The sequence below is a fragment of the Zootoca vivipara genome, chromosome 6 (genome assembly GCF_965207765.1).
Source record: "Zootoca vivipara chromosome 6, rZooViv2.hap1.1, whole genome shotgun sequence".
Taxonomy (NCBI): Eukaryota; Metazoa; Chordata; class Lepidosauria; order Squamata; family Lacertidae; genus Zootoca; species Zootoca vivipara.
Window position 1 is genome coordinate 4,377,620 of NC_142589.1, and position 23,048 is coordinate 4,400,667.

General features: G+C 43.2%; 1 protein-coding gene across 2 annotated transcripts; it reads left to right on the forward strand.

Moving 5' to 3' along the window:
• The first annotated feature begins 6,919 nt into the window (after positions 1 to 6,919).
• MXD1 (MAX dimerization protein 1) lies at positions 6,920 to 22,495 on the forward strand. 2 transcript variants are annotated; one of them, XM_088670853.1, is made up of 7 exons: positions 6,920 to 7,107; positions 8,283 to 8,382; positions 11,961 to 11,990; positions 16,250 to 16,324; positions 18,669 to 18,783; positions 19,421 to 19,580; positions 19,696 to 22,495. In XM_088670853.1, exons 1-7 carry the CDS (start codon positions 7,029 to 7,031, stop codon positions 19,884 to 19,886), a joined length of 750 nt encoding a protein of 249 aa, XP_088526979.1. In that variant the 5' UTR covers positions 6,920 to 7,028; the 3' UTR covers positions 19,887 to 22,495. The 2 variants fall into 2 exon arrangements, with proteins under 2 accessions (XP_088526979.1, XP_034974924.1); XM_035119033.3 differs by lacking the exon at positions 16,250 to 16,324.
• The last annotated feature ends 553 nt before the right edge of the window (positions 22,496 to 23,048 follow it).

Below are 23,048 nucleotides of genomic sequence, written 5' to 3' on the forward strand. Positions count from 1 at the left end.
TGTTTTCTTCTTGAGAGCACTTCAAATAGGAAGCCCCTTCTTAAAAGCTAGGATGAAAAACGATTTTCTTTTGTCTTAATGAGGTTCTTGAGATAAGTTTATTTCATTAGGTTAGGCTGAAAGTATGTGACTGGTCCAAGGTCACCTAGTGAGTTTCATGGCTCAGTAGGGATTTCAATCCCGAGAAATACTTTGGTAGGTCGGGGGCTCTTCTCGGAATAAGTGTTCAACCACCACCATCTCTGCTACCTCTTACACTTTAGAGAAAGTCTAAATTTCAAACCCCCTGGTTCTCCCTCTTCGTTTTCTTGCTTCTGGCCAACAGTGGGCCTTGCCGCTGTTCTTGGGTGCTTCTAACCAACATATGAACATGGTAACACAGCTTCAGTGGTCTTTTCTGATTAGCTTGTATTGTATCCTTGCCATGGGATAACTTCTTCCAATAGTTTTATGGGAGAAATGGACATTTAGTGTCTTCTGCAGTAAATGTGCAGAATTTTATATACTAATCAGCGTCATTAGTATGTACCTAGAAAGCACCTAGAAAGGAACGCTGTGATCACTAAAAGTCAGCATGGGTTTCTGAAAAATAAGTCATGTCAGACTAATCTGATCTCATTTTTTGACAGAATTACAAGCCTGGTAGATGAAGGGAACGCTGTGGATGTAGCCTATCTTGATTTCAGCAAGGCCTTTGACAAGGTGCCCCATGATAATTTGTAAAGAAGCTGGTAAAATGCAGGCTAGACAAAGCTACCATTCAATGGATTTGTAACTGGCTGACTGACTGAACCCAAAGGGTGCTCATCAATGGCTCCTCTTCATCCTGGAGAGAAGTGACTAGTGGGGTGCCACAGGGTTCTGTCTTGGGCCCAGTCTTATTCAACATTTTTATAAATGACTTGGATGATGGGCTTGAGGGCATCCTGATCAAGTTTGCAGATGACACCAAATTGGGAGGGGTGGCTAATACCCCAGAGGACAGGATCACACTTCAAAATGACCTTAACAGATTAGACAACTGGGCCAAAGCAAACAAGATGAATTTTAACAGGGAGAAATCTAAAGTACTACACTTGGGCAAAAAAATAAAAATGAAAGGCACAGATACAGGATGGGTGACACCTGGCTTGAGAGCAGTACATGTGAAAAGGATCTAGGAGTCTTGGTAGACCACAAACTTTACATGAGTCAGTGTGATGCAGCAACTAAAAAAGCCAATGCAATTCTGGGCTGCATCAATAGGAGAATAGCATCTAGATCAGGCACCCCCAAACTTTGGCCCTCCAGATGTTTTGGACTACAGTTCCCATCATCCCTGACCACTGGTCCTGCTAGCTAGGGATCATGGGAGTTGTAGGCCAAAACATCTGAAGGGTCGCAGTTTGGGGATGCCTGATCTAGATCAAGGGAAGTAATAGTGCCACTGTATTCTGCTCTGGTCAGACCTCACCTGGAATACTGTGTCCAGTTCTAAGCACCACAGTTCAAGAAGGATACTGAAAAGCTGGAACATGTCCAGAGGAGGGCAACCAAAATGGTCTAAGGCCTGGAAACGATGCCTTATGAGGAACAGCTTAGCGAGCTGGGTATGTTTAGCCTGGAGAAGAGAAGGTTAAGGGGTGATATGATAGCTATGTTCAAATATATAAAAGGATGTCATATAGAGGAGGGTGAAAGGTTGTTTTCTGCTGCTCCAGAGAAGTGGACACGGAGCAATGGATTCAAACTACAAGAAAGAAGATTCCACCTAAACATTAGGAAGAACTTCCTGACAGTAAGAGCTGTTCAGCAGTGGAATTTGCTGCCAAGGAGTGTAGTGGAGTCTCCTTCTTTGGAGGTCTTTAAGTGGAGGCTTGACAGCCATCTGTCAGGAATGTTTTGATGGTGTTTCCTGCTTGGCAGGGGGTTGGACTGGATGGCCCTTGTGGTCTCTTCCAATTCTATGATTCCCTTAGTACAGAATGTTGGGGTAGGTTTGTTTATTGACGTGTGAAATATACACAACTTTCATCATAACTCTTGGGACAAGATAACAATTGCTGGTATTTGGTTGGTGGTTGGAGGCACTGATCGTGAATATCAAAGCATAACAGTTGCCCTGCTGGGTGCAACCAAAGGTCTGTCTAGTCCAGCATCCACTTTCTGCTTATATGTCTGGGAGAAGACCACATGCTACCCCTTTCTCGAAGTCTTGTTATAACCAAAGGTATATCACCACTTGGCATGGAGGTTCCATTAGCTGCCTGTTAAAAGCAAGGGGTTAGACTAGTTGATTCTTGTGGTTCCTTCCAACTCTACAATTTTATAATTCTATGTCAAACAAAATGAAACAAGATGATTTGGTTTTATTGGGGTACGGGCAGCATGCATATCTGATCTAGGCATACATCACTCACTTTGTGACAAAATGAACAGGTGTTGGGCGTTGGAGCTTCTTAATGAATTATGCAATATGTAAGTGGAGGAAACTGTCCCTTTGGGGGGGGGGTTCCCATCTTGGGATGGTCTTGATCATAGAGGGTACTACCAGGACATAGGACACTTCATACTGATAGCTAGAATGTACCCTTTAAGGCTGCAAATGTATGCATACTTAATTTGGTACAGGACCCACTGAATTACTTAACACTGAAATTAGGGATTGGGCTGCATAAATGGTTCCAGCAACTTTGCTGCTGCACAACTAATTTGATAGGTGCAGCCCAAATTAAAATCACATGCTCAACTTCCTTTGACCTAGAATGGCAATGGGATTTATTCCTCCCACACACAAGTACATACAGAGTTCTAAAGCGAACAGGATGTTACTAGCACACAGTCTAAGTGGGTGTGGCTTGCGTAAGATTATCTGATAGAATAATATGAAGACAAGTTTGTTGAAACAAACAGTGCAGGGAGCCAAAATGTGTGCGTACACACACACACAAATATACACCTCTCTCTGGAAATGAAATTTAATTATGAGGCAGCTCTGGACTGCAGTTTGATTTAAAACTACTTGAGTAATTGGTAGATATTCTAAAGGCTGCTTTGTGTTGTTTCTGTTTCAGCTGGACATCTCAAATCTTCTCCCACTTCCCAATTTGTGAGGTCATATAAATAAAGGTTTCTGCATCAATCCAAAGTAAATAATGATAAGAATCTAATATCAAAATGAGGTCAACATTTGTAGCACTGGAACTAAAATCTGATGCTTGTGTTCATGTAAACCCCCTGGAACAATTGGGAATGACTTCTGGAGTAAGCACCTATATGATCATGCTGTGGGAGGTGTGGTGTGGTGTGGTGTTGTGTTGTGTTGTGTTGTGTCTCCTGGTTCTTACCTGCTTATAGAGTTCAGTGGGACTTACTGCAGAGTAAGATTCCATAGGAATGCAGCCTAGATCTTTAGAAACTCTCCTTATTTTGTACATTTATCTAGAAAAGCCCTGTGTCATGTACACAGTAGTTTTTGAAGTGTATTCTCTCAGCCACCTACAACCCCATCCATTCCACCTAACACATTTGTCATTGCAAATAAAGTAGTCTGTTTAAAGCAAAGGGGGAGCCCACAAGACCCTCTGATTTGTCTAAAATGTTTGGCTAGGATTAGAGTAACATCCGATGTGGCACCTGTTAATAAATGTGAGAGACTGCTTCTAGAGTGAGCAAGTAAAACTGACCAGGGCAGACATTTTATAGAAAAACAAATAGGCAGAATTAATTGTCAATAAGCTACATCTACTCCTTTCAATTTCAAAAACAAAGCAGGGACATGACTCTGCATAGGTGCCAACTCCATGAGGCTGTGGGTGCCCAAGCGCCCACAAAATTCCCTATGAAGGGTCCAGGCACCCACAAATTTCAGTGCCAGGGCCATGCATGCTGCATGGCACTCATGGCCCTGGGCACGGTTGCGGGGCCAAGTTGGCAGTCCTGTGACTCTGTAATGACACATTAGGCATTGGTCACCAGTTTTTGAATTCTGTATTCAGTAACTAAAATCTAGCAACCTTTTAATTATGCAGCTGTCATACTTGATGCAGGTAAACAAGCTCAAATGTAGTCCATAGTTTGCTTAGCAGTGTATTAAGTTCCTTACTTTTTGTCTCCTACATAATAGAGATTCTCTGGCCCTGTTAGAGACTGTTCTCAAAGGCCTGCTTCTTAGGGTAGCTATGGGGAACCTCAGATCAGAGGACAGAGTGGTGAAATACAGCTTCTGTATCTGGTCCTCCCTATGTCACACCCCTCGCTAGCCCTGTATTGGACTCTGAAGACAATGTATCCTTCAAGTCCAATCTTGCTTGTTTGCCTGCACAGAGGATACTGGGTGTGCAGTAACTAGTCTGCTGTACTAATGTGCACTGTACACTTTTTGCTCCACTAACTTTTGCCTCTGGCATGTAGGCCCAGGAAGGGAATGAGGCTGCATGGTGTGCCTAAGAGAGCTTCCCCATCCCTCCTACCTTACAGAGAAAACACCAGAGACCCTTGAGATACATTTACTATTGTATAGGTTTTTGTGCACTACGGCCCTGATTTGAGTGGGGGTTGCATTCTGGGTCATTGTGTGCATCAGCCCAGCCCAGCCCAGCCCGTTATGCCCTTTCTGAGTCACAGGACTGCCGACTTATGCCCTTTCTAGTTCCAAAAACACTGTGTGCATGCAGTCACACATGTTGCCTGTAGTTAAGTTTAAGAAAATGCTTTGCCTGAATTCAGTCCAAGTGCTAATACTATACTCCTTACCTGATCCCGCAGTTTCATGTGGTCTTTGAAGTTTCTTTGTTCTATTTTGGGTTACCTTAAGGTCACTTACAGAATTTCCTGGAAGGCTGAAGTGTTGCACCCCCAGGTAGTTTTGAGATTATAACTGTTTTGTGTAGAGCCTGCCGCTTCATCTTACGTCCTCCATGGATCATTTTTGGGACCTGTGCTTTTTAACTTGTTCATAAAGGATCCAGAGTTGAGGGTGAGAATTGTGGTGGCCAGGTTTGCTGATGACACCAAAATGTTCAGTGATTAAAACAAAAAAGATTGTGAAGAGCTCCAAAGGGACCTCTCAAAACTGAGTGAATGGGCAGTAAAATGGCAAATGCTATGCAGGCAACCCTTGATTCGTGGAGAGGTTGTTTTCTGGGTTATTGCGCGCATTAGTGGAGCGTGCATAAACCTGCCCTGTTAGGTGCTCATTGCACCCTCTTCCTGATCTGAAGATGGTATTTGCATGCACAGTTCCATATGCTTTAAAGGTAAAGGGACCCCTGACCATTAGGTCCAGTCGTGACCGACTCTGGGGTTGCGCGCTCATCTCGCATTATTGGCCGAGGGAGCCGGCGTATAGCTTCCAGGTCATGTGGCCAGCATGACAAAGCCGCTTCTGGCAAACCAGAGCAGCACATGGAAACGCCGTTTACCTTCCCGCTGTAGCGGTTCCTATTTATCTACTTGCATTTTGACGTGCTTTCGAACTGCTAGGTTGGCAGGAGCTGGGACCGAGCAACGGGAGCTCACCCCGTCGCAGGGATTCGAACCGCCGACCTTCTGATCAGCAAGCCCTAGGCTCTGTGGTTTAGCCCACAGCGCCACCTGGGTCCCCTTATTCTCAGTGTTTAAATACTTTTAAATGATTTCTTTTCTGTTTTTATCTTTTTCTATTCTATCTGTAAGCTGCTTTGAGTCTGTTTGGAGAGAAGGTGGGTGGTGGTGATATGTAGTAATACAGGATGCTGGGCTGGATGGGGTGCCAACCTGATCCAGCAGGGCTCTTCTTCCAACGAAAGTGGAATGTCCTAATATAATTGATGTCTTGGGTGCGTTTCCCTGTAGCTCAACGTGGCTGCCTTTTCTTTTTATAAGGCAAAGGGGTATGTGGTGGAAGGGGGAGCTCCACCAGGCCTCCTCTCCCCTCAACTGTCACCTGGTGGCAGCAGTTCCATCAGGCTGTCCCAGTGGGAGAGGTAGGAAGCAAAAGGCTCATTCCATCAGCTTTGCAGGAGGCTCAGCTCCATCGGGCACCTCCTCCTGGTGCTCCCTGAACTGTGCCAGCTTGTCCATATAGGAAGCCCTGTTCGGAAAATAGTGACTGAGTTTTTGTTTTCCTCCTGCCTTTTCCCTCTCTCTCTTAATCAAAATAAAAAGATTGTAAGCCTGCAGGGGCAGAGACTGCCTTGTTTTGATTACCTGCAGAAACACAAATGCATTCTCCTTGCAGTGCCTGAGCCTGCCACGCTCGCCTTCTCCTTGCACCAAGCCTAGTCTTCAGGCCTTCCTCTGCTCTAGCCAGCAGAGCTAACTAGGCCTGGGCCTCAGAGAGCGCACTCCACCTCCTTCCCCACAAACTGATTGGACAAAAATAATGGCAAAGACGCGTGGCTAGTGGGCGGAGTGGAACGCTAGAAGTCAACACAATAAGCGAAGGGGAGGGGGGTCATGGGCAGCACTGACCAATCAAAAAGGAAGGCTCGAACGGGGTTAGAAGGCAGAGCAGCCTTGGATTGGGCGTTAGCGTAAAGCGTCATTTTGGTAGCCCTGACCAATGGGGCGCCCGTGCAAAGGAAAGGCGCTACTATAGCATCGTCGAATGGTACGTGCCTCTAAGGCTTGTCCAATTAGACACTAGATCTGAATTGGGGGCTGCCACTTCGGCTCGGCGAGCCAACCGGAGGCGTGAAACCTCGCCCTAGATAAAGGCGGGCTCACGAGCGGAGAAGGCCAATGCCGACCGAGCAGGGCGTGGCTCGCCGTTTATTTTTCCCCTTTCCACTCTGCCTAGCTGAGGGCCAATCAGACAGCGGCACGGGCGGAGCCGGGCTGCGGCCGCCCAATCGGCGCCGCGCTCCAGGGGCAGCGGGTTGGGCTGCGGAGGGAGGGGTTGGTTGCGGCGAGTCTGTCAGGCTCTGAGGTGGGGTAAACACACACAGTCGGGCTCCGGGCGCTGGACGGAGGCGGCGAAAGAAGAGTCCTGGCTGCTGCGGCTGACTCTGTTGCGGTGTCGTCGGCGTCGAGGGCTCCGGTGGCGGCAGGACGAAGCAGCCGGAAAAATGGCGACGGCCGCCCAAGTGTGCGAAAACATCCAGATGCTGCTGGAGGCGGCCGAGTTCCTGGAGCGGAGGGAGCGAGGTAGGCCTGCCGGCGGGCCGAAATTCTCTATGGGCCTAAGAGCGAGAGCGGCCTGTCGCCTTCACCGCTCTCGCTCGCTCTCCTGTTTGGCGGTTCGGGCCGCGCTGAGGGAGAGCATACGGCCGCCCCGGTGACAGCGAGGCTCCCTCCGGGATGCCGTCGCCGCCGTTTTTTTGTTGTTGTTATTGCTCCCCTCTCGGGAGAGGAGACTGAAGAAGAAGGGGGAGGGGCGGCGCCAATCCCCTCCCCGCTTCCTTCTGCGTTGTTATCAGTACGTGTGTTTTTCTCCCCTTCTCCCTCCCTCCTTCGACACGATCTCAGCCTTCCGTTCTTCCCATCCCCAGAGGAAAAGAGTAAACAACTCGGGCCTTTAAAGCAAAAAGGGAACCGCCGGAAATGCTCCACCGCTCGAGGAGGAGGGGGCTAAAAACAAGCCCGAAAGGGGGGGGGGCGAATGGCCTGGCTGCTGCTTCCTCCTCCTCCTCCTCCTCCTCCGCAGATTTCTTTTCTTCTGAGCCTGTTCGCTAGGGAAGGAGCCCCGGACTCCCTTCTGATCCAGCTTGGCCTTTGCTCTTGCTCGCTCTTCCCTCCCAGCCGCCTCCTCCTCTTCCCACTAAGCGTGGCGGGTGGGGGCGGGGGCAGGTTGTGGGGCTATAAAAATCTACCACGCGCCCCGCTTCCGATCGTGGGGATAAATCGCGCGCCCCTTGTATTTTACCCCATTTAATGTGTGACCCGCTTCATACAAAGCCTCTCGAAGATATTTAACAAGAACATCCATGGCGACAAATAAATAAAATGGCTGAAGCCGACACACACAAATAAATTCAGTTTGGGGGAGCGTGCCCTGTTGGGGTGTGCCCTGATCCCTCACCCACTCCCTCCGCTTTTAACCCTAACTGGGGCCTGAAGTGTTGAAGGAAATGGAGCAGCCATGATCAGGCTTGTAAGACAAGATGTTAACATATTGCACATAAGAGTGCTGAGACGATTCTAGTGAATTTCTGAGTGAGGGGGGTTTTGAATTCAGCTTTCATGGCATGTAAAATCCTGTGGATGGGATTCATTTGAATGTCAAGAGATGAAGCATTTAGTTATATCTGCCAGTAAACTTAAATGAGTTGTTTTGTTTTGCTATGAGTTAATAATAGGATGAATAATTGTTTCCCCCACAGAAGCTGAGCATGGCTATGCTTCCATGTTACCCTACAGCAGCAAGGATAGAGATGCCTTAAAACGAAGAAACAAATCTAAGAAAAATAGTAGTAGTAGCAGGTAAGGAAAAACTGAGTGTTCTGCCTTTGTCTTGCAGGGTGAGCCATGCACATAACACAGTCACTTCCAAAGCAACTACAGCAGTGGCATGACGAGTACATTGGCCACGTGCTAATTACAAGGTTAAGTTGTAGTTCTAACCCCACTTGCCTGGGAGTGAACCCCATAGAGTTAATTAGGATTTCCTTCTGAGTAGATAGGGTTAGGATTACAGTTTAAGTCAAGATGTAGATTGTATTGTGTAAAAGTTTTCATGTTTGCGATCAAAAGGGCATGACAGTTTCACTTTTGTTTCCTGTCAATGTTTACACTGGCCTCTGAATCAATATACTGTAATGCTGTAGTTGGAATATCTGAAGAAGTATTTGTCAAAAAATTAAATTCAAATTTAAAACATAACCTAGTTTCCTTCATCTTGAGTTGGGTATGCTTCATTCTAAGGATTCTGAGACATGTTTTAGGGGGGGAAAGGCACTTGATTAGTCTAAATACTCAATTTAAATTTGCTGGAAACGCCACACACATTTCAGTGCCAGTTTAGATTTCTGGAAGCCAAGTTTTCTAAGAAATTTAGAATGGATTTGGAAGAGTGCTTCTTTGAAGCCAGTGAAATTTGAAAACACATTAACAGCTGTAATCCAGGGGTGAGGCACTTTTGGCCCTCCAAATGTTTCAGAACTCCCAGCTTCCATCAGACCTAGAAAGTATGGTCAATAGCCAGGAATGATGGCAGCTGTAGTTTAGGAGACCAGAGTTTCCCCACACCTGTTGTAATCCAGAGCACAATTATTAAAGAGTAAATGCTGTTGTCGAAATGGGGTTTACTTCTGCATGAATATGCTTGTTATTCTCTTGCATAAGTACAATCATATATGGATCAAGGTTTTTTTGCATCAGTTCCTTTATTTTCTGGCACTTATGCACAAAATTACTATCTGCCTATGGGGTATTTGTATTAAGTATTCAAAACTGCCATTTAATACAAGATGTATTTATTAGGCATATTTATGTCCCATCCCTTATCCCTAAAACAGCAATCAGGGTGGCTTGCAGCATATCAAAACATCCATATAAAGTATAGAAAAGCAAAACTGTTAAGATTATTTTATCTGCCATCATTAACAGTGAGGGTCAGTATTATATCTTTGTGTGGAAAGCCAAAGTATGTTGGAACAAAAATATATTACTCTATTACAATTCTGCTAGATAGTGGCAGATTTAAGTTCCTTGGACTTAATTCAGCCAAGTTACACTGCTGAACTGAGCAGTTTAGGATTGCCATATGTCCTGCTTTTCATGGGTATATAAAATGAGAGTCGTCATAGTGATAATAGTAGAAGTCTGCAAATGTGTCCTTTTTTAAAGGCCCAGTTGATTTAACCATTAGCTTGCTAACACTTGTTTTAGTTTTCTGTTTACATATCTGGAGATTCAGGCTACCTTTATGTCATTGCATGCCTTAGAAGCAGGAAGTACACAGTTAAAGCTTTATCCTTAAATTACCCTGCTGTGCCAGTGGTTAGTGGTCTTGAGATAAGTACATGATGTTCTGCCATTTGGGAATGGTATGGAAAGTGGAAGATGAAGTTTCAGTGTTAACTCTTCTTCCCCCTTGCCCTTTATAAGTTTACCTTTTAATGTGAACCTTACATTAGATACAATTCTCCAATGAAGTGTATAGTTTGTATAAAATTATGTTTGGACAAGTAAAATATATGCTAAAATATAGTTCAGGAGTCTCTGGCAAGCTGATCAATTCAGTTCATAGGTTCTTCTTCCCATGATTTTCATGTAAGCCCATTTGTCTTGCTTTTAAGATGAGTGTGTAGTAGAACTTTGAAAGTGTGCATACAATTTATGTGCTAGATCATCAGTTGCATCAGATATGGAAGATTTAGAATCCATATCCAAACCCTGAGGATCATTTAGTCCAGGGGTCGGCAAGGTTTACCTTGCCTGGGCCAGATCGCTCCCACGAAGATCCTCCGTGGGCCGGGCTGGCGCAATGTGACGCCGAAAATCACGTCTGCGCATGCCCAGACGTCAGAAATCGCACCTGCGTAGAAGCTATTTTTGGCATCTGGGTATGGAAAGAAGCGAGCTGCAGAAGAGAGTCGTTGTTCTGTGCCTGTTTAGCGCAGCGCGCCGGGGCTCGCCAAACGGGCGGCTCGTGGGCCGGTTAAACGGCCTCCGTAGTCCAACCCCCTGCAATGCAGGAATATGCAGCTGTCCCATATGGGGATCAAACCTGCAGCCTTGGCATTATCAGCACCACACCAACTGAGCTATGAATCTTCTAGAGTCTCATTCAGCTTCCCTTCTAATTTGTTGTTGCATGTGCGTTTTTATTTCTATTATTTCTTTATTTATTTGTTTAGAATACTGTAATAAAAAGAGCATACTAAAAACAATGCTTTCTACTTAAGAAATACTTTTCTAGCCTCTCGTGTCAGTAAGTACAACAGGAGTCTTACACAGGATTTGGCACATGGGGGTGTCACCTGACTGCCACATACATGGGTTTGTGCAATACAGTAATACCTCGGGTTGCGTCCGCTGCAGGTTGCGTTTTTCCGGGTTCCGCCGCATGCGCAGAAGCGCTCTATCGCGCTTTGTGCATGTGCTCTATCGCCACTCGGGTTGCGGACTTTTCGGGGTGCAAACGGCACCCCGGAACGGATTGGGTCCGCAACCCGAGGTACCACTGTATGTTTTTGGTGTACATTAGCAGTTTTGTCTTCATGAGTATATCATGTGCAGAGTGTATATAAGCTGTTCTTTTCTCACATACTTTTAAAATGAAATTATGGTGATGATTATGTGGGTAAGTTATCCAAAATCATTCACAAGTTCTTCAAAAGCTTTAAGAGGAGCAGTCATATAACATGGATGGGTTAAATATGTGCATTTTATTTTAGTTGTAATCAAATGTTATCAAGTTCTCCTGGAAAGATTTTTTTCCTGGCTCTTAAAAGCAACACGCTCTCCCCACCCTCAGGACAACAGGAGGAAAGACTTTTAATATAATCCAGGAAATTATGGGATATAGTTGGATTCAGAAAGACTGGGGGTCTTGCAAAATACAGTGGTACCTCGGTTTAAGTACACAATTGGTTCCGGAAGTCCGTACTTAACCTGAAGCGAACTTTCCCATTGAAAGTAATGGAAAGTGGATTAATCCGTTCCAGACAGGTCCGCAGAGTACTTAAACTGAAAGTACTCAAACCAAGGCGTACTTAAACCGAGGTATGGCTGTAAGTGGTTGTGATTCATTCAGTAGATTATTTTGCCGCACCTTATGCTGAGATCCAGGGAATGGGCAGGCACGATTGTATCTTATTCATAATGCAACTGTGGTCCCTGGTTTGAGACCCCTACTGTACAGACCTGGGATTCAGGTACAAACAGGGTTGCATCTTGTTGGCAGTGGTTTGAAAACTGCAAGGGTACTCAGCAGTTTACTTGCAGCCTTCTAATGGTGAACAGTTAATAGAACCCTTGTAGTTTTTACTGCAGCATGTTTACTCCATGTTTGACAAGTGTAAATGGTTACATTAATCCCCTCTTTCTCTATTTAGATCAACACACAATGAAATGGAAAAGAACAGGTGAGTCTCCAAAAGGACATTATAAATTTTAATTAATCACAGCAGTAGTCTCATCTTACATTTTATAGTAATTTAATGAGGTGAATCAAAGCAATGTGTTTAGCTTAAAAATCCAGTTTGGGGAATCTGTTTTCTCTAGGTGGTAGCTTGAAGTATACAGAATTGTGCATGTGGCAAGAGCTACTGAGTGGAAAGGTGTTAATGCAAAATCTCATGTGCACTGTCTTTGGGCCATTCTATTTGCCATATGCATTAAATCACTCCAGTATAATCAGAATTCTAAACATTGCTTGTTCTCAAACCATATTGAAATGATTCTGAAAACTATCCTTCAGCCTTTCTATGTTTGAGTGCAGTTAGGTAATTGGGCCATTGGTAGTGATGGCTCTCCAAATGACAAAGTCTCAGAAAAAAATCATCTCAGCAGCCTTACTCCTCCATGGTCTTCAGAAAGGGGCTATTGCTGCAGTGATGTTTGCTTAGGAACTGTGATTTCATTCCAACCATATGTGCTAGTGGGGGTCTGCAGTCTGTATTTCCCAGCTGGCACACAGTACTTCCAAAGGCTTTGGCCGCAGGGACTAGTTCGTGGTTGCCTGTTGCCACTTTTCTTGCATACAGTTCTCAGACTAGTAAATGAATGTGGGAAATACTGATTTATAAAGGCCATAACCTGTTGAAAGGATCATATTGCAGTGTCTGGATTAGACCTTGTCAGGGTGAGGACTAAGTTTAATTATTTTAAGTTCAATTTGGCATCCATACATGAATGAATGAATGAATTTATTAATACGGTCGCAGACCAGCATCAACACGCACAATATCACAGATCATAAAACATATCAAAAATACAAAGGACAGTATGAATATAACAAGGATTTAAATATAAATATTAATTATTAGCGTACCCCCTGTAGTTAACATCCATACATGTGATTGCTGCTCTAACTGGGTTGGCACAAATAGGACATCTAGAGTACTTGGCTAGTTGTACGTTAGTCACAGTGCTGTGGCTTAATTGAGATGGTTTTATTGGTGTGGTAGACTTACCATGTGACTGATTACCATGTGAGGTTGGAATATTACGTAGACTAAATCCTATGTTTATATAGAAAAGGATCTTGGTACAACCTGTCCTGAAACATTTTAGGAATTAGTTACATATATGTTGTAAGAATTGGAATTTTATTTGGGATATGGCAAATGATGAGTTAATGGTTATGAAAAGAAGGTAATAAAACCCAGAAAATAGGAAACTACTTATTACTATTTCTCTAAAATACACCATGAGCTTCATTTTGACATTTTTCTACTTCATTTAAGAATGATTTTTTTTTTTACATAGACAAAAAAATCATTTGTGTTTTTTACACAGGTGCTTTCAACAAGGGATTAAACATGCTGCAACACTTTGCACCTAACGTGGATTTAAACTGCTGCACAGCTTCAATCTTTTAAATTATAGAATTGAAACAATACATTGTGTTTTAAATGTTCAGCTTTTGTTCACTGTTGGCATGAACTGGATTTCCAGTAAGAAAATGTTTTAGGAAAAATTCCCTGTTGTCCTTCAGGCCATTTACGGTAGAGCAGTTTGGGCCTTTTAAGAAAATGTAGCCTACAACATGTAAACATTTGTCTGTGTTCCAAATCAAGCGTGTTGTAAATCATTTTCTATAGAAAACTCATTCAGCAGTGCTTAGTAAATTGCCTCCCATAATATTTACCAAGGAAATTACAGAAAGCGAAGCAGGGAAATTCCGCCAGCTCAGCCTGTAAATATCAAGATCTGATAAGATATCTTAGGAACTACAATATAAAATGATGTGGGCATGATTTAGTCATGGTTAAGCACTTTGTACACTTAAATTCAATAACAAAAGTTAAGCACATGTTTTATTTTCTTCCATAGAATAAATGAAAATTAAGTGTTTACAGCATGTCTACAAATAGCAAGGTTGCATTTGTGAAGACTGCTTGCAACATAACCAAGTAAATAGTGTTTACTGTCTTGTTTTATGAAACAAAATAAAAAAAATTCCTTCCAGTAGCACCTTAGAGACCAACTAAGTTTGTCATTGGTATGAGCTTTCAAGGGATTCCAGGGAGCATACAGTGAACATAATAATTAAAAATACAAATATAATAAAACATCTGTCAAGTGATTTAAAGATTGAGAGGCAAAGAGAAGTGTAAAAAGTAAAAGAAGACTGGGGCAACAAGCCTTTCAAACTCCTGAGCAAATCTATGTTAAACTGGTGCTGAAAAGATTGTCATATCTCCCTGAGGAGATGAGTGTGGTACCAGCAGAGAAAATACCCTGTCCTTAGTGCATACATAATACGCTTTCACTAAGGAAGAAGGCCCTCTAGCAAGGATGTCAAGGCCTGTCCTGTCCTGTAGGCATTTGGGTCTAAAGGCACTTAAAGCTTTAAAGGGAATTCCTTGAATTGGAAACAACTAGGAAGTCCATGTAGTGCTTTGAAAATGGGAGCTGGCTTTACCAGTTAAAATTCTGGCAGCCAAATAAAATGTTATGGTTATCCATCTGAAGAAAATTTTATCAGTGCTCTTTTTGAAAATGCAATACTTTATTGTTGCTTTATTGATTTGATATCATTGCAATTACATCTGGAAAGCATCAAATTGGCTACTCCTGACCAAGACTATTTGAAGAACTCCTGAAACCCGACTTTCCTTGTTGTGTCAATGAAATTCTGGTTCACCACATAGTTCTTGCTTATTAAATATCACTGTTCCATGCTGGTCTTAAGAGTACTATTGTATATGTACTTAGTACAGCGGTACCTCGGTTTACAAACACAATTGGTTCCAGAAGTCTTTACTTAACCTGAAGCGTGCTTAGCCTGAAGCGAACATTCCCATTGAAAGTAATGGAAAGTGGATTAATCTGTTCCAGACGGGTCCGCGGAGTACTCAACCTGAAGCGTACTTAACCCGAGGTATGGGTGTATTTGGTTCCGGAAGTCCGTACTTAACCTGAAGCGAACTTTCCCATTGAAAGTAATGGAAAGTGGATTAATCCATTCCAGACAGGTCCACGGAGTACTTAAACTGAAAATACTCAAACCGAGGCATACTTAAACCGAGGCATGACTGTAAATATGTATCTTTACTTAGGATTGCATAGGACTAATTGAGGGCAAATTGTAATTGCTGCAACCTGGGCTCTACAAATGGCAGATCAGCTTGTAAGCCACCAATTATATTTACTAGCCTGTGGGAATATTTGTTTTCTTTATTTTTATTATTGTATTTAAAATGTCCCTAAGTATGTGGCAGTTTGACTTGAAGGAGGAGGGCCTATTGTCCCCACAGTCCTAACTCCCAGCACTTTTTTGTCTGAAAAGTAAAGACTAATCCCAATAATTTTGTAAGCATAAAGATCACCATCTCCCTCAGCAAAAACTTTCAGGACTGTGTTTTCCCAGCGCCTGGCTTTCACCAAAAGGCTATTCCATGGAAACTTTCCCCTTACCTTAGGCAGGCTCTCTGTTCTTTTCACCCACCTCTGCAAAGGGCTTCAGTCTGACAGGAATTCCTTTTTAATACCAGTGTTAAAAAAAAGACCATAACCATACACTTCCTCCAGAGAAATGTGTTCTGGGATTTTCTTCCAACCTTATTTCCTTTCATGAACTACTTTCTTCACAAGCTAGTATTTAAAACATCAGTAGGGAGCCTTCAGCCCACTGGCTGAATTTGGTCCAGCATGGATTCCATTTTGTCCTGTTAAGGTGTCTCCCCCCCCCCCCAAACCACACCCATCTGCTGCACACCTGATGTCATATGTGACTGGAGAGCCCTATTGTGCAGCTGATCCCTGCCTAAATCAGGGAAAACAAAAAACAGAGTTGAAGTTCAAGCTTGCTGGATCAGCTGTGCAACAGAGTTCCCTGTACAGAACTCAGCTGTGCAGCCAATTTCTGCAGAAAGCAGCTTTGCCAGCTGTATGCTCAGTGCCTGGGAAGCTGGCAAAGGCCCCTTATGCTGCAGTTCCCAAGTGCCTGACAACCATATGGATGCAACAACTTAGCTGTATCTGCCCATCTGTCAAGGTTGGTGCATGGTGGTGTGGAAATAGAGGGATCTGGCCAACCAGTCTAAAAAGCTTCCCCACCCCTGCTTCAGGCACATACTGTTTATTTTGTCAGTCCTGAGCCGAATAGAAGACTAGAGTGAATTTGTTTTAAAAATCTGTTTTCTCTTTCATCCCATGTGGTTAAGGAATGGAGAAGGACTGAGCTGAAGGGAAGAGGCAATGAAGGAAGAGTAGCAGAAAAGGGTACACACAGAAGCTGGGAATTTAAAAGGTTGTGCTAAAAGTAGTGTGGCCAACTAATTGGAGGGCTATTGGAGCATATCAAAATTAAAGACACAAGTGTAGGCTGAAGCAGCAGCCCAGAAGCACCATCTTCTGAAGAACATGGAGGGGGCCCAATGCAATGTTGCTCTACACCCAGCTCTGCATTCAGCCTCAACAATTGGGGGGTCCGGCCCACTCAGAACAAAATTGAGAGGGCCCAAAGAGCCTTGGCCCCCAGGAGGTGGTGCCTATGCAGCAGCCTAACATAGCTGCTCAATGAGGAAAATTCTGGCAGTTCTTAAGGGGAAAACCCCACAACACTTTATTGTTGATATTGCTCCCCAGTTTTGAGGGCCAGAATTAAATTAATAGTTGCCACATCAACTGTGGCAAAAAAAAATTGCAGGCTGCATTTGGCACTATGGTCGGATTGCGTATGCTGCAGGTTGTGTACTTTTGGGTTGCGTACTTGGCGGACCTGAAAGTGTTTACTTCCGGGTTCTGCCGCATGCACAGAAGCGTTCTGCGTGCTTCACACATGCGCTAAAGTGCCGCTTGGGTTGAGTACTTTTCGGGGTGTGAACGGCACCCTGGACTGGATTGGGTACTCAACCCAAGGTACCACTGTAGTTTATTACTGAAATAGAGAAAGTTGCAATCCCTTCTAAAAATGAGGAGTAACTTTTCAGTAAATGGTAGCTTACCTTATACCATAATTCAGTGTCTCAAGGACATTGTGAAGTATTAGAAACTAGCAAATTATTGAAACGTTACCGGTCCAGTTCTTTTGATACTTTGCTTGTTCTAGAAATTTACAAACCAGCCATCACAAATGTGTCGCTTATTGTTAAATTGAAATGTGGCATAAATTTAGTTACTTAGGGTACACAGTTGAGTTTCAGATATATCAGCAGGCTTCTGGGTGACCTAGTAATGTAATTAGTACATATCAGCATTCAGAGCTTGAAATTTACATGCGCTGGGATAAACTCTTACAGGAGGGAAGGCCATTTCTCAGTGCATAATATGCCAGGTTCAGTCCCTCACACATCCAGCTATAAGGATTTCAGGTTGTAGGTCCAGGAAAGAGACCTTTGTGAACTGCTTATGGTCAGAATAGATAGTACTTGGTTAGATGTGCCAGTAGTCCAGTAAACCTGAATGCTGGGGGGGGGGGGGCATCTGCAAAAAATGACAACAGTTAATGAACAGGCTTACTAAAACCATTCAGTTTAAAGGCATTTGCCTTTAGTTGAAAAATTCTAAAGCTAAACAGAGTTTATTACATGGAAAAGCTCAAGGTCTCCAACAGCTAGTTAAAATGCCGGTGATCAACTGGTGATTAGTTATCTCTGAAACTAAGTTTGCTACATTACTGGGTAAAGTAATACTGGAATTAGTTTTAATTAAAATGTGTGGGTATCTTAAAGGTAAAGGGACCCCTGACCATTAGGTCCAGAAGTGACCGACTCTGGGGTTGCGGCGCTCATCTCGCATTATTGGCCGAGGGAGCCAGCGTATAGCTTCCAGGTCATGTGGCCAGCATGACTAAGCCGCTTCTGGCGAACCAGAGCAGCACACGGAAACGCCGTTTACCTTCCCGCTTGGAGCGGTAACCATTTATCTACTTGCATTTTGGTGTGCTTTCAAACTGCTAGGTTGGCAGGAGCTGGGACCAAGCAACGGGAGCTCACTCTGTCACGGGGATTCGAACCACCAACCTTCTGATCGGCAAGCCCTAGGCTCAGTGGTTTAACCCACAGCGCCACCCATGTCCCTTGCAAGATACCCGTGGGTATCTTGCGTTGTGTAATTGCATCACTTTATGACTTTGTGGTGTATTTAATTTTGAGATTGACTATAGCTTCATGGCATATGTTACGTCAAAGTACATTTAAACTATAGGTAGGAAACTGAATCTTAACTCCCTAGTGCAGTTGATCTCAGCAGGTGGTTGGACCTTGAAAGGAGTCTTGTGCTGATGGTTGAGCTTCAAAGCTACCTGTAAACCCCTTTTTGACCCAGCCTCAATATAACTGCCCCACATCTGACGAATATTACTGCTCCACATCTGACATAGGACAGGAGAGCTTGGCTTGCCCACTGTGGCCTGGCAGTTCTCTACCCCTTTTTTAGACATTTAGAATGGGTATTGAATCAGGCATAGCCAACTTTCAAAAAACCTAATTCAGAATGGCCTGAGACAGTGATGAACATGCTTTTCATCTCTTTTCTAAGCTTCATGATTACTTATCCTAGTTCTTTAGTTATATACTAGAAAAGTACCCATTATGTATGTTTCCAGATCATTGATCTTACACTCTTAACAACCTGTGTATCTTGGTTAACAGACGTGCTCATCTGCGACTGTGTCTGGAGAAGCTCAAAGGGCTGGTGCCTCTTGGACCGGAATCCAGTAGGCATACCACGCTAAGTTTACTTACAAAAGCTAAATTGCACATTAAGGTGAGTTGAAGCGGATGTGCTCTAGAGCTCCGTGTAAAAAAGCTCATTACTTTACGTTTGTCAAATACCGTATAATCTGGCGTATAAGACGACTGGGTGTATAAGACAACCCCCAACTTTTCCAGTTATAATATAGAGTTTTGGATATATTCGCCGTATAAGAAATACGACCCGGCGTATAAGACGACCCCCGACTTTTGAAAAGATTTTCCTGGGTTATAAAGTAGTTTTATACGCAGGAATATACAGTATATCATGGAACTGAGATAGGGAGTAAATAACGCCATATTCCTAAAGAACACTTGTTTCCTCACTAATGAAGAGGGCTGCTTCATCATGGTACGAGAAAGGACAAAACATCATAATTTTTGAGTCAACATTGTACCATATTGGAAGAATACATACAGACATTAAATCTTGGCAGGCACTTGAAGGTAAATCATGATGAGTAGGTGCCAAAGACTATGCCTGCCCATCACTGATGAAGGGTCCACATGATTTTATACAAGGCTTTAAAATTGCTTGGGAAGTGCCATTAGACATACTTTCATATGCAAATAATAATAAATTGATATTATGGCTTTTAACTTTTGCACATAATACACAAGAATCGTATTACACCTGTTTTGTTCTACAGAAACTTGAAGACTATGACAGAAAAGCAGTACACCAAATAGATCAGTTGCAACGAGAACAGCGGCACCTGAAAAGGCAGCTGGAGAAACTGGGCATTGAGCGAATAAGAATGGACAGTATAGGATCTACTGTTTCTTCTGATCGATCCGATTCAGACAGAGGTGCGTACTGGTGGTGTTTGAGTTGGGTCCCTGCTTCCATGACCAAATATGAATTGCACTGTTAGGAAGTGAATGTTGTCTGAGTTACCCAAGTAACATTGCATTTCTTTTGCAGAAGAAATCGATGTGGATGTGGAAAGCACAGACTACCTAACAGGGGACCTAGACTGGAGCAGCAGCAGCAGCCCAAGTGATTTGGACGAAAGGGGAAGCTTGCAGAGTGTCTGCAGTGATGAGGGCTATTCAAGCGCCGGCATTAAGAGAATAAAGCTGCAGAACAATCTCAAGGCTTGTCTCAGCCTATAAGGAGCCAGTAGCTTTCTTTCCATCCATTGCTGTTTCCTTGTTGGATCTTACTAGGTAGTATGTTGGACCGTCCCACAATTCTCTTGCACGTAAACTTATTGTGCCACCAACATTACCAAAATCTGCTTTGCCTAAGTCTGAAAACAGTGCATAGGGTTGTGGGTTACAAGCTACTCTCTGGAGCACACATCTGATGGCATCCACTAGCTTCCCTTTTCTGTCAGTAAACTCATCTCTGTGAGACTGAACATTCCTACCAAATTTCTAAGCACCCAATAATATTGTTGCAGTAATAGCAACTTACACTTTTTGCCTGTGCTGCTATTGCTTAATGTTCAAGATTAACTTTTTCACTATAGGGGTGGGAGGAGGGGAGAGCATAATATAAGGTGTCTGAAACAGCCAGACTAGCCACTATTCCTCAAACATGACCTCTATAGGAAGAACTCGTGGTTTCTGTCATTCAGAGCTGGTAATTGGCAGAGCATACTTATGAAGCATTGCAAGTTTCTGTGAGGTAATTGCACAGTGAAATGTCCCAGCCACTGTTCAGAAGTTATTCTGAAGTGTCCCAAGTCATTGTAGTTGTGATGTAATCTCTGAGACACTCCTGCCAGTACTGAATCAAAGCTTCATTTGGATTATAAGCACTGAGCCACCTTCTCAGCAGTAGTCCCAGAGGACGAGGATTGAGACAGGCAACTGGCAGACTAAAACTAACTTTGGCAGAAATATAGTAGGAATAGGATTGTGCTGTAGGCTTTTGATGGGGTGGGGTTCTTTTCACTATTAGCTCATTACCTTGGTAGGATGCCTTTACTTAAAAAGACATCTCAATTATTTTTGGTGTCAAAAGACCAAATGGTACTTTAAACTACTCCAGTGCAATCTTTATGATGATGTCTTTGCATTGATAGCTGCATTTACCTTTTGTTCCTAGCAGCAGTTCTAGCTAAGTCCTTCTTGTCTCTGGGACAATTCTTTCTACCTCAGAGAGATGAACAAAGCTGATCTCGATCCCTTTAGCACAAAAGAATTATGCCTCATTTGTATACTTGGTTCTAGTCCAATCTGTTTACTTAAAAAAAATCAGCAATAACTGAGTGACAAAGTTAGCTGTGCTAGCTTTGAGTTAATGACTGAGGAGACTGCATTACAGTAATTCTGTGGTGCCATCTTGGCATTCTAGTACTCCTTTGCCTGTTTAAATTATTTGGTAGCCCTCAGAAAAGTGACTTGCGTGTGGATTTTAGGTTTGACTTTATTATCTTTTCTGTCCACTTCTCACCCTGTCTCTCGTGTCCCACATCCAACAGCATTCTAACCACTAACTAGAGCACACAAAATGTACATAATGTGGTCTATGAATAGTATTTATTCATTTTTATATAAACTTAATGTAATAACATTCTTATGATTTTATGCTTTTATAGATGTTTAGGAAACTTTGTATTTCAAGGTCCACTGAGTGAGATTTCCTTAGTCCCATTCTCTTTGCTTTGAACATTAACTCCCAGTGACTTTTAATATTTATTTGTATGCAGCTTGCTGTCCCCAAGCACTTAAAGGATACCTGAGAGCCAATTAAGCAACTTCATGTCACTTCACTCTAAAAGGGCTATGTAGCTTATTTAGCTTCAAAATGTAATTCATGCTTGCTTGCATGACCTGAGCTGCCAAAATCCACTAGGACACAAGTTCTAAACAACATGAAAATTACATTTGATTTCTTCAAGAAGCTTAAAGCTATCTTTGGGGGGGGGGGATACACGATGGGAAGTGGGGCTAGTGGATTGCTAAAGATCTCCAAAGCTATTTCTTTTGAGTGTGCTATCTTTAAAAAAAAAAGGCTGGAATTTTAAGTTGTCCAGCAGACTTGCACTGAACTCCTATTTGTTGGAGGCCTTCTTGCATTTATAAGCTGGCTTTGAATCGTAGCAGAAAACCCTTCAGAGAGCTAGCTCCCAACCTGTAAACTAAAAGAAGTTGAGTAGCTGCACTTTGAGGTCCTTTGTTCCGACATGTTTCTTGCCTGAGACCTTTGAGATTCTATATTTGTTAATGAGTTGCATAAAACTGCCTCACAAATTCAACTCCATGTTGCCACTTTAAGGTTCAAAGTAACTTCAGATTTTGGGGGCATTTTGATGGGGTAAATTTGAATAACAAATTTGTGTACTTTTCTTTAGACGTAACGAGTCTTAAGGATTCGGCCTAATGTGTTTTAATTGTTGTGCCTTTATATGAGTTAATTATAACTGGGCGCAATCCACTTCTAACTTCTCCTACATAGTAGCCCTTTTTTCTCTTCCTCCTTCCCCGACCCCCAAATATCTAGACACATGGAAGTAGCAGTTTAGCCATGGTTGTATGTGGCCACTTTTGTTTTGGTGTACTTTGAGCCGGAGAAATTCCTGATGGATTGTGCCTGTTATATTTTTAGTAAAATACTGTGGGATTCTTGTTTCGGGGGGTTGGGGTTTTGTTTTGTTTTTTGGTCCCTATTGTGAACCGGTAATTAATCTTTGCACTGTTTGGATGTGATCCTTTCAAAATTTGGATGGTACAGAAATATTGAACTTGGCAAATGATGCACTAATGTTTTTGTTTTTTTTAAAAAAAAACTAACCTAAGGAGGTGAGTGGGGTTTCAGAAGCATCTGGGCAGGTAAAACAATTTGTCCTGTGGGCTCCAGGGACACCTTTAAATCTCTTGGCTAGGACTGGCCTTAGCAGCTGCAAACGTTTGTGGTGCTCTTTGCTATTCACCCAGCCCATCGCTCAGATAGTTGTGCCCACTTCAAGGATGGATAAATAGGCCCAGTTGCATACATGGCCCCCATTATTAGAAATTCCTGCCAACAGGGTGAGGGAGGTTTGTACTGTGCTTGCAGATAGGCAGCACTGGTGTGGTGCGTAACTGCACTAATCTATCCTGTCTCCACTTCATGAGCAGAGGTTTCATACACTGCCAAGGTGGTGTGGGAGCAACCACAGGGGTAGCAAGTGGCAACCATGTCACCTGGGTGATGTATAAGCTGGGCCATAGAAGTGTGACATGGCCTAGCCAGACTTTCTCTCGAATTCACTGATCCACCAGCATTATGACTCGATAAACTGCAGCTACATTAATTTTGAAGATTACTAAAGGGGAACTGGGGTT

Coding starts and splice junctions, on each gene's coding strand:
- MXD1 (XM_088670853.1), top strand. CDS start 7,029: ATGGCGACGGCCGCCCAAGTGTGCGAAAACATCCAGATGCTGCTGGAG. Junction 11,991..16,249: donor AATGAAATGGAAAAGAACAG/GTGAGTCTCCAA, acceptor GGAATGGAGAAG/GACTGAGCTGAAGGGAAGAG. Junction 16,325..18,668: donor AGAAGCTGGGAATTTAAAAG/GTTGTGCTAAAA, acceptor CTTGGTTAACAG/ACGTGCTCATCTGCGACTGT.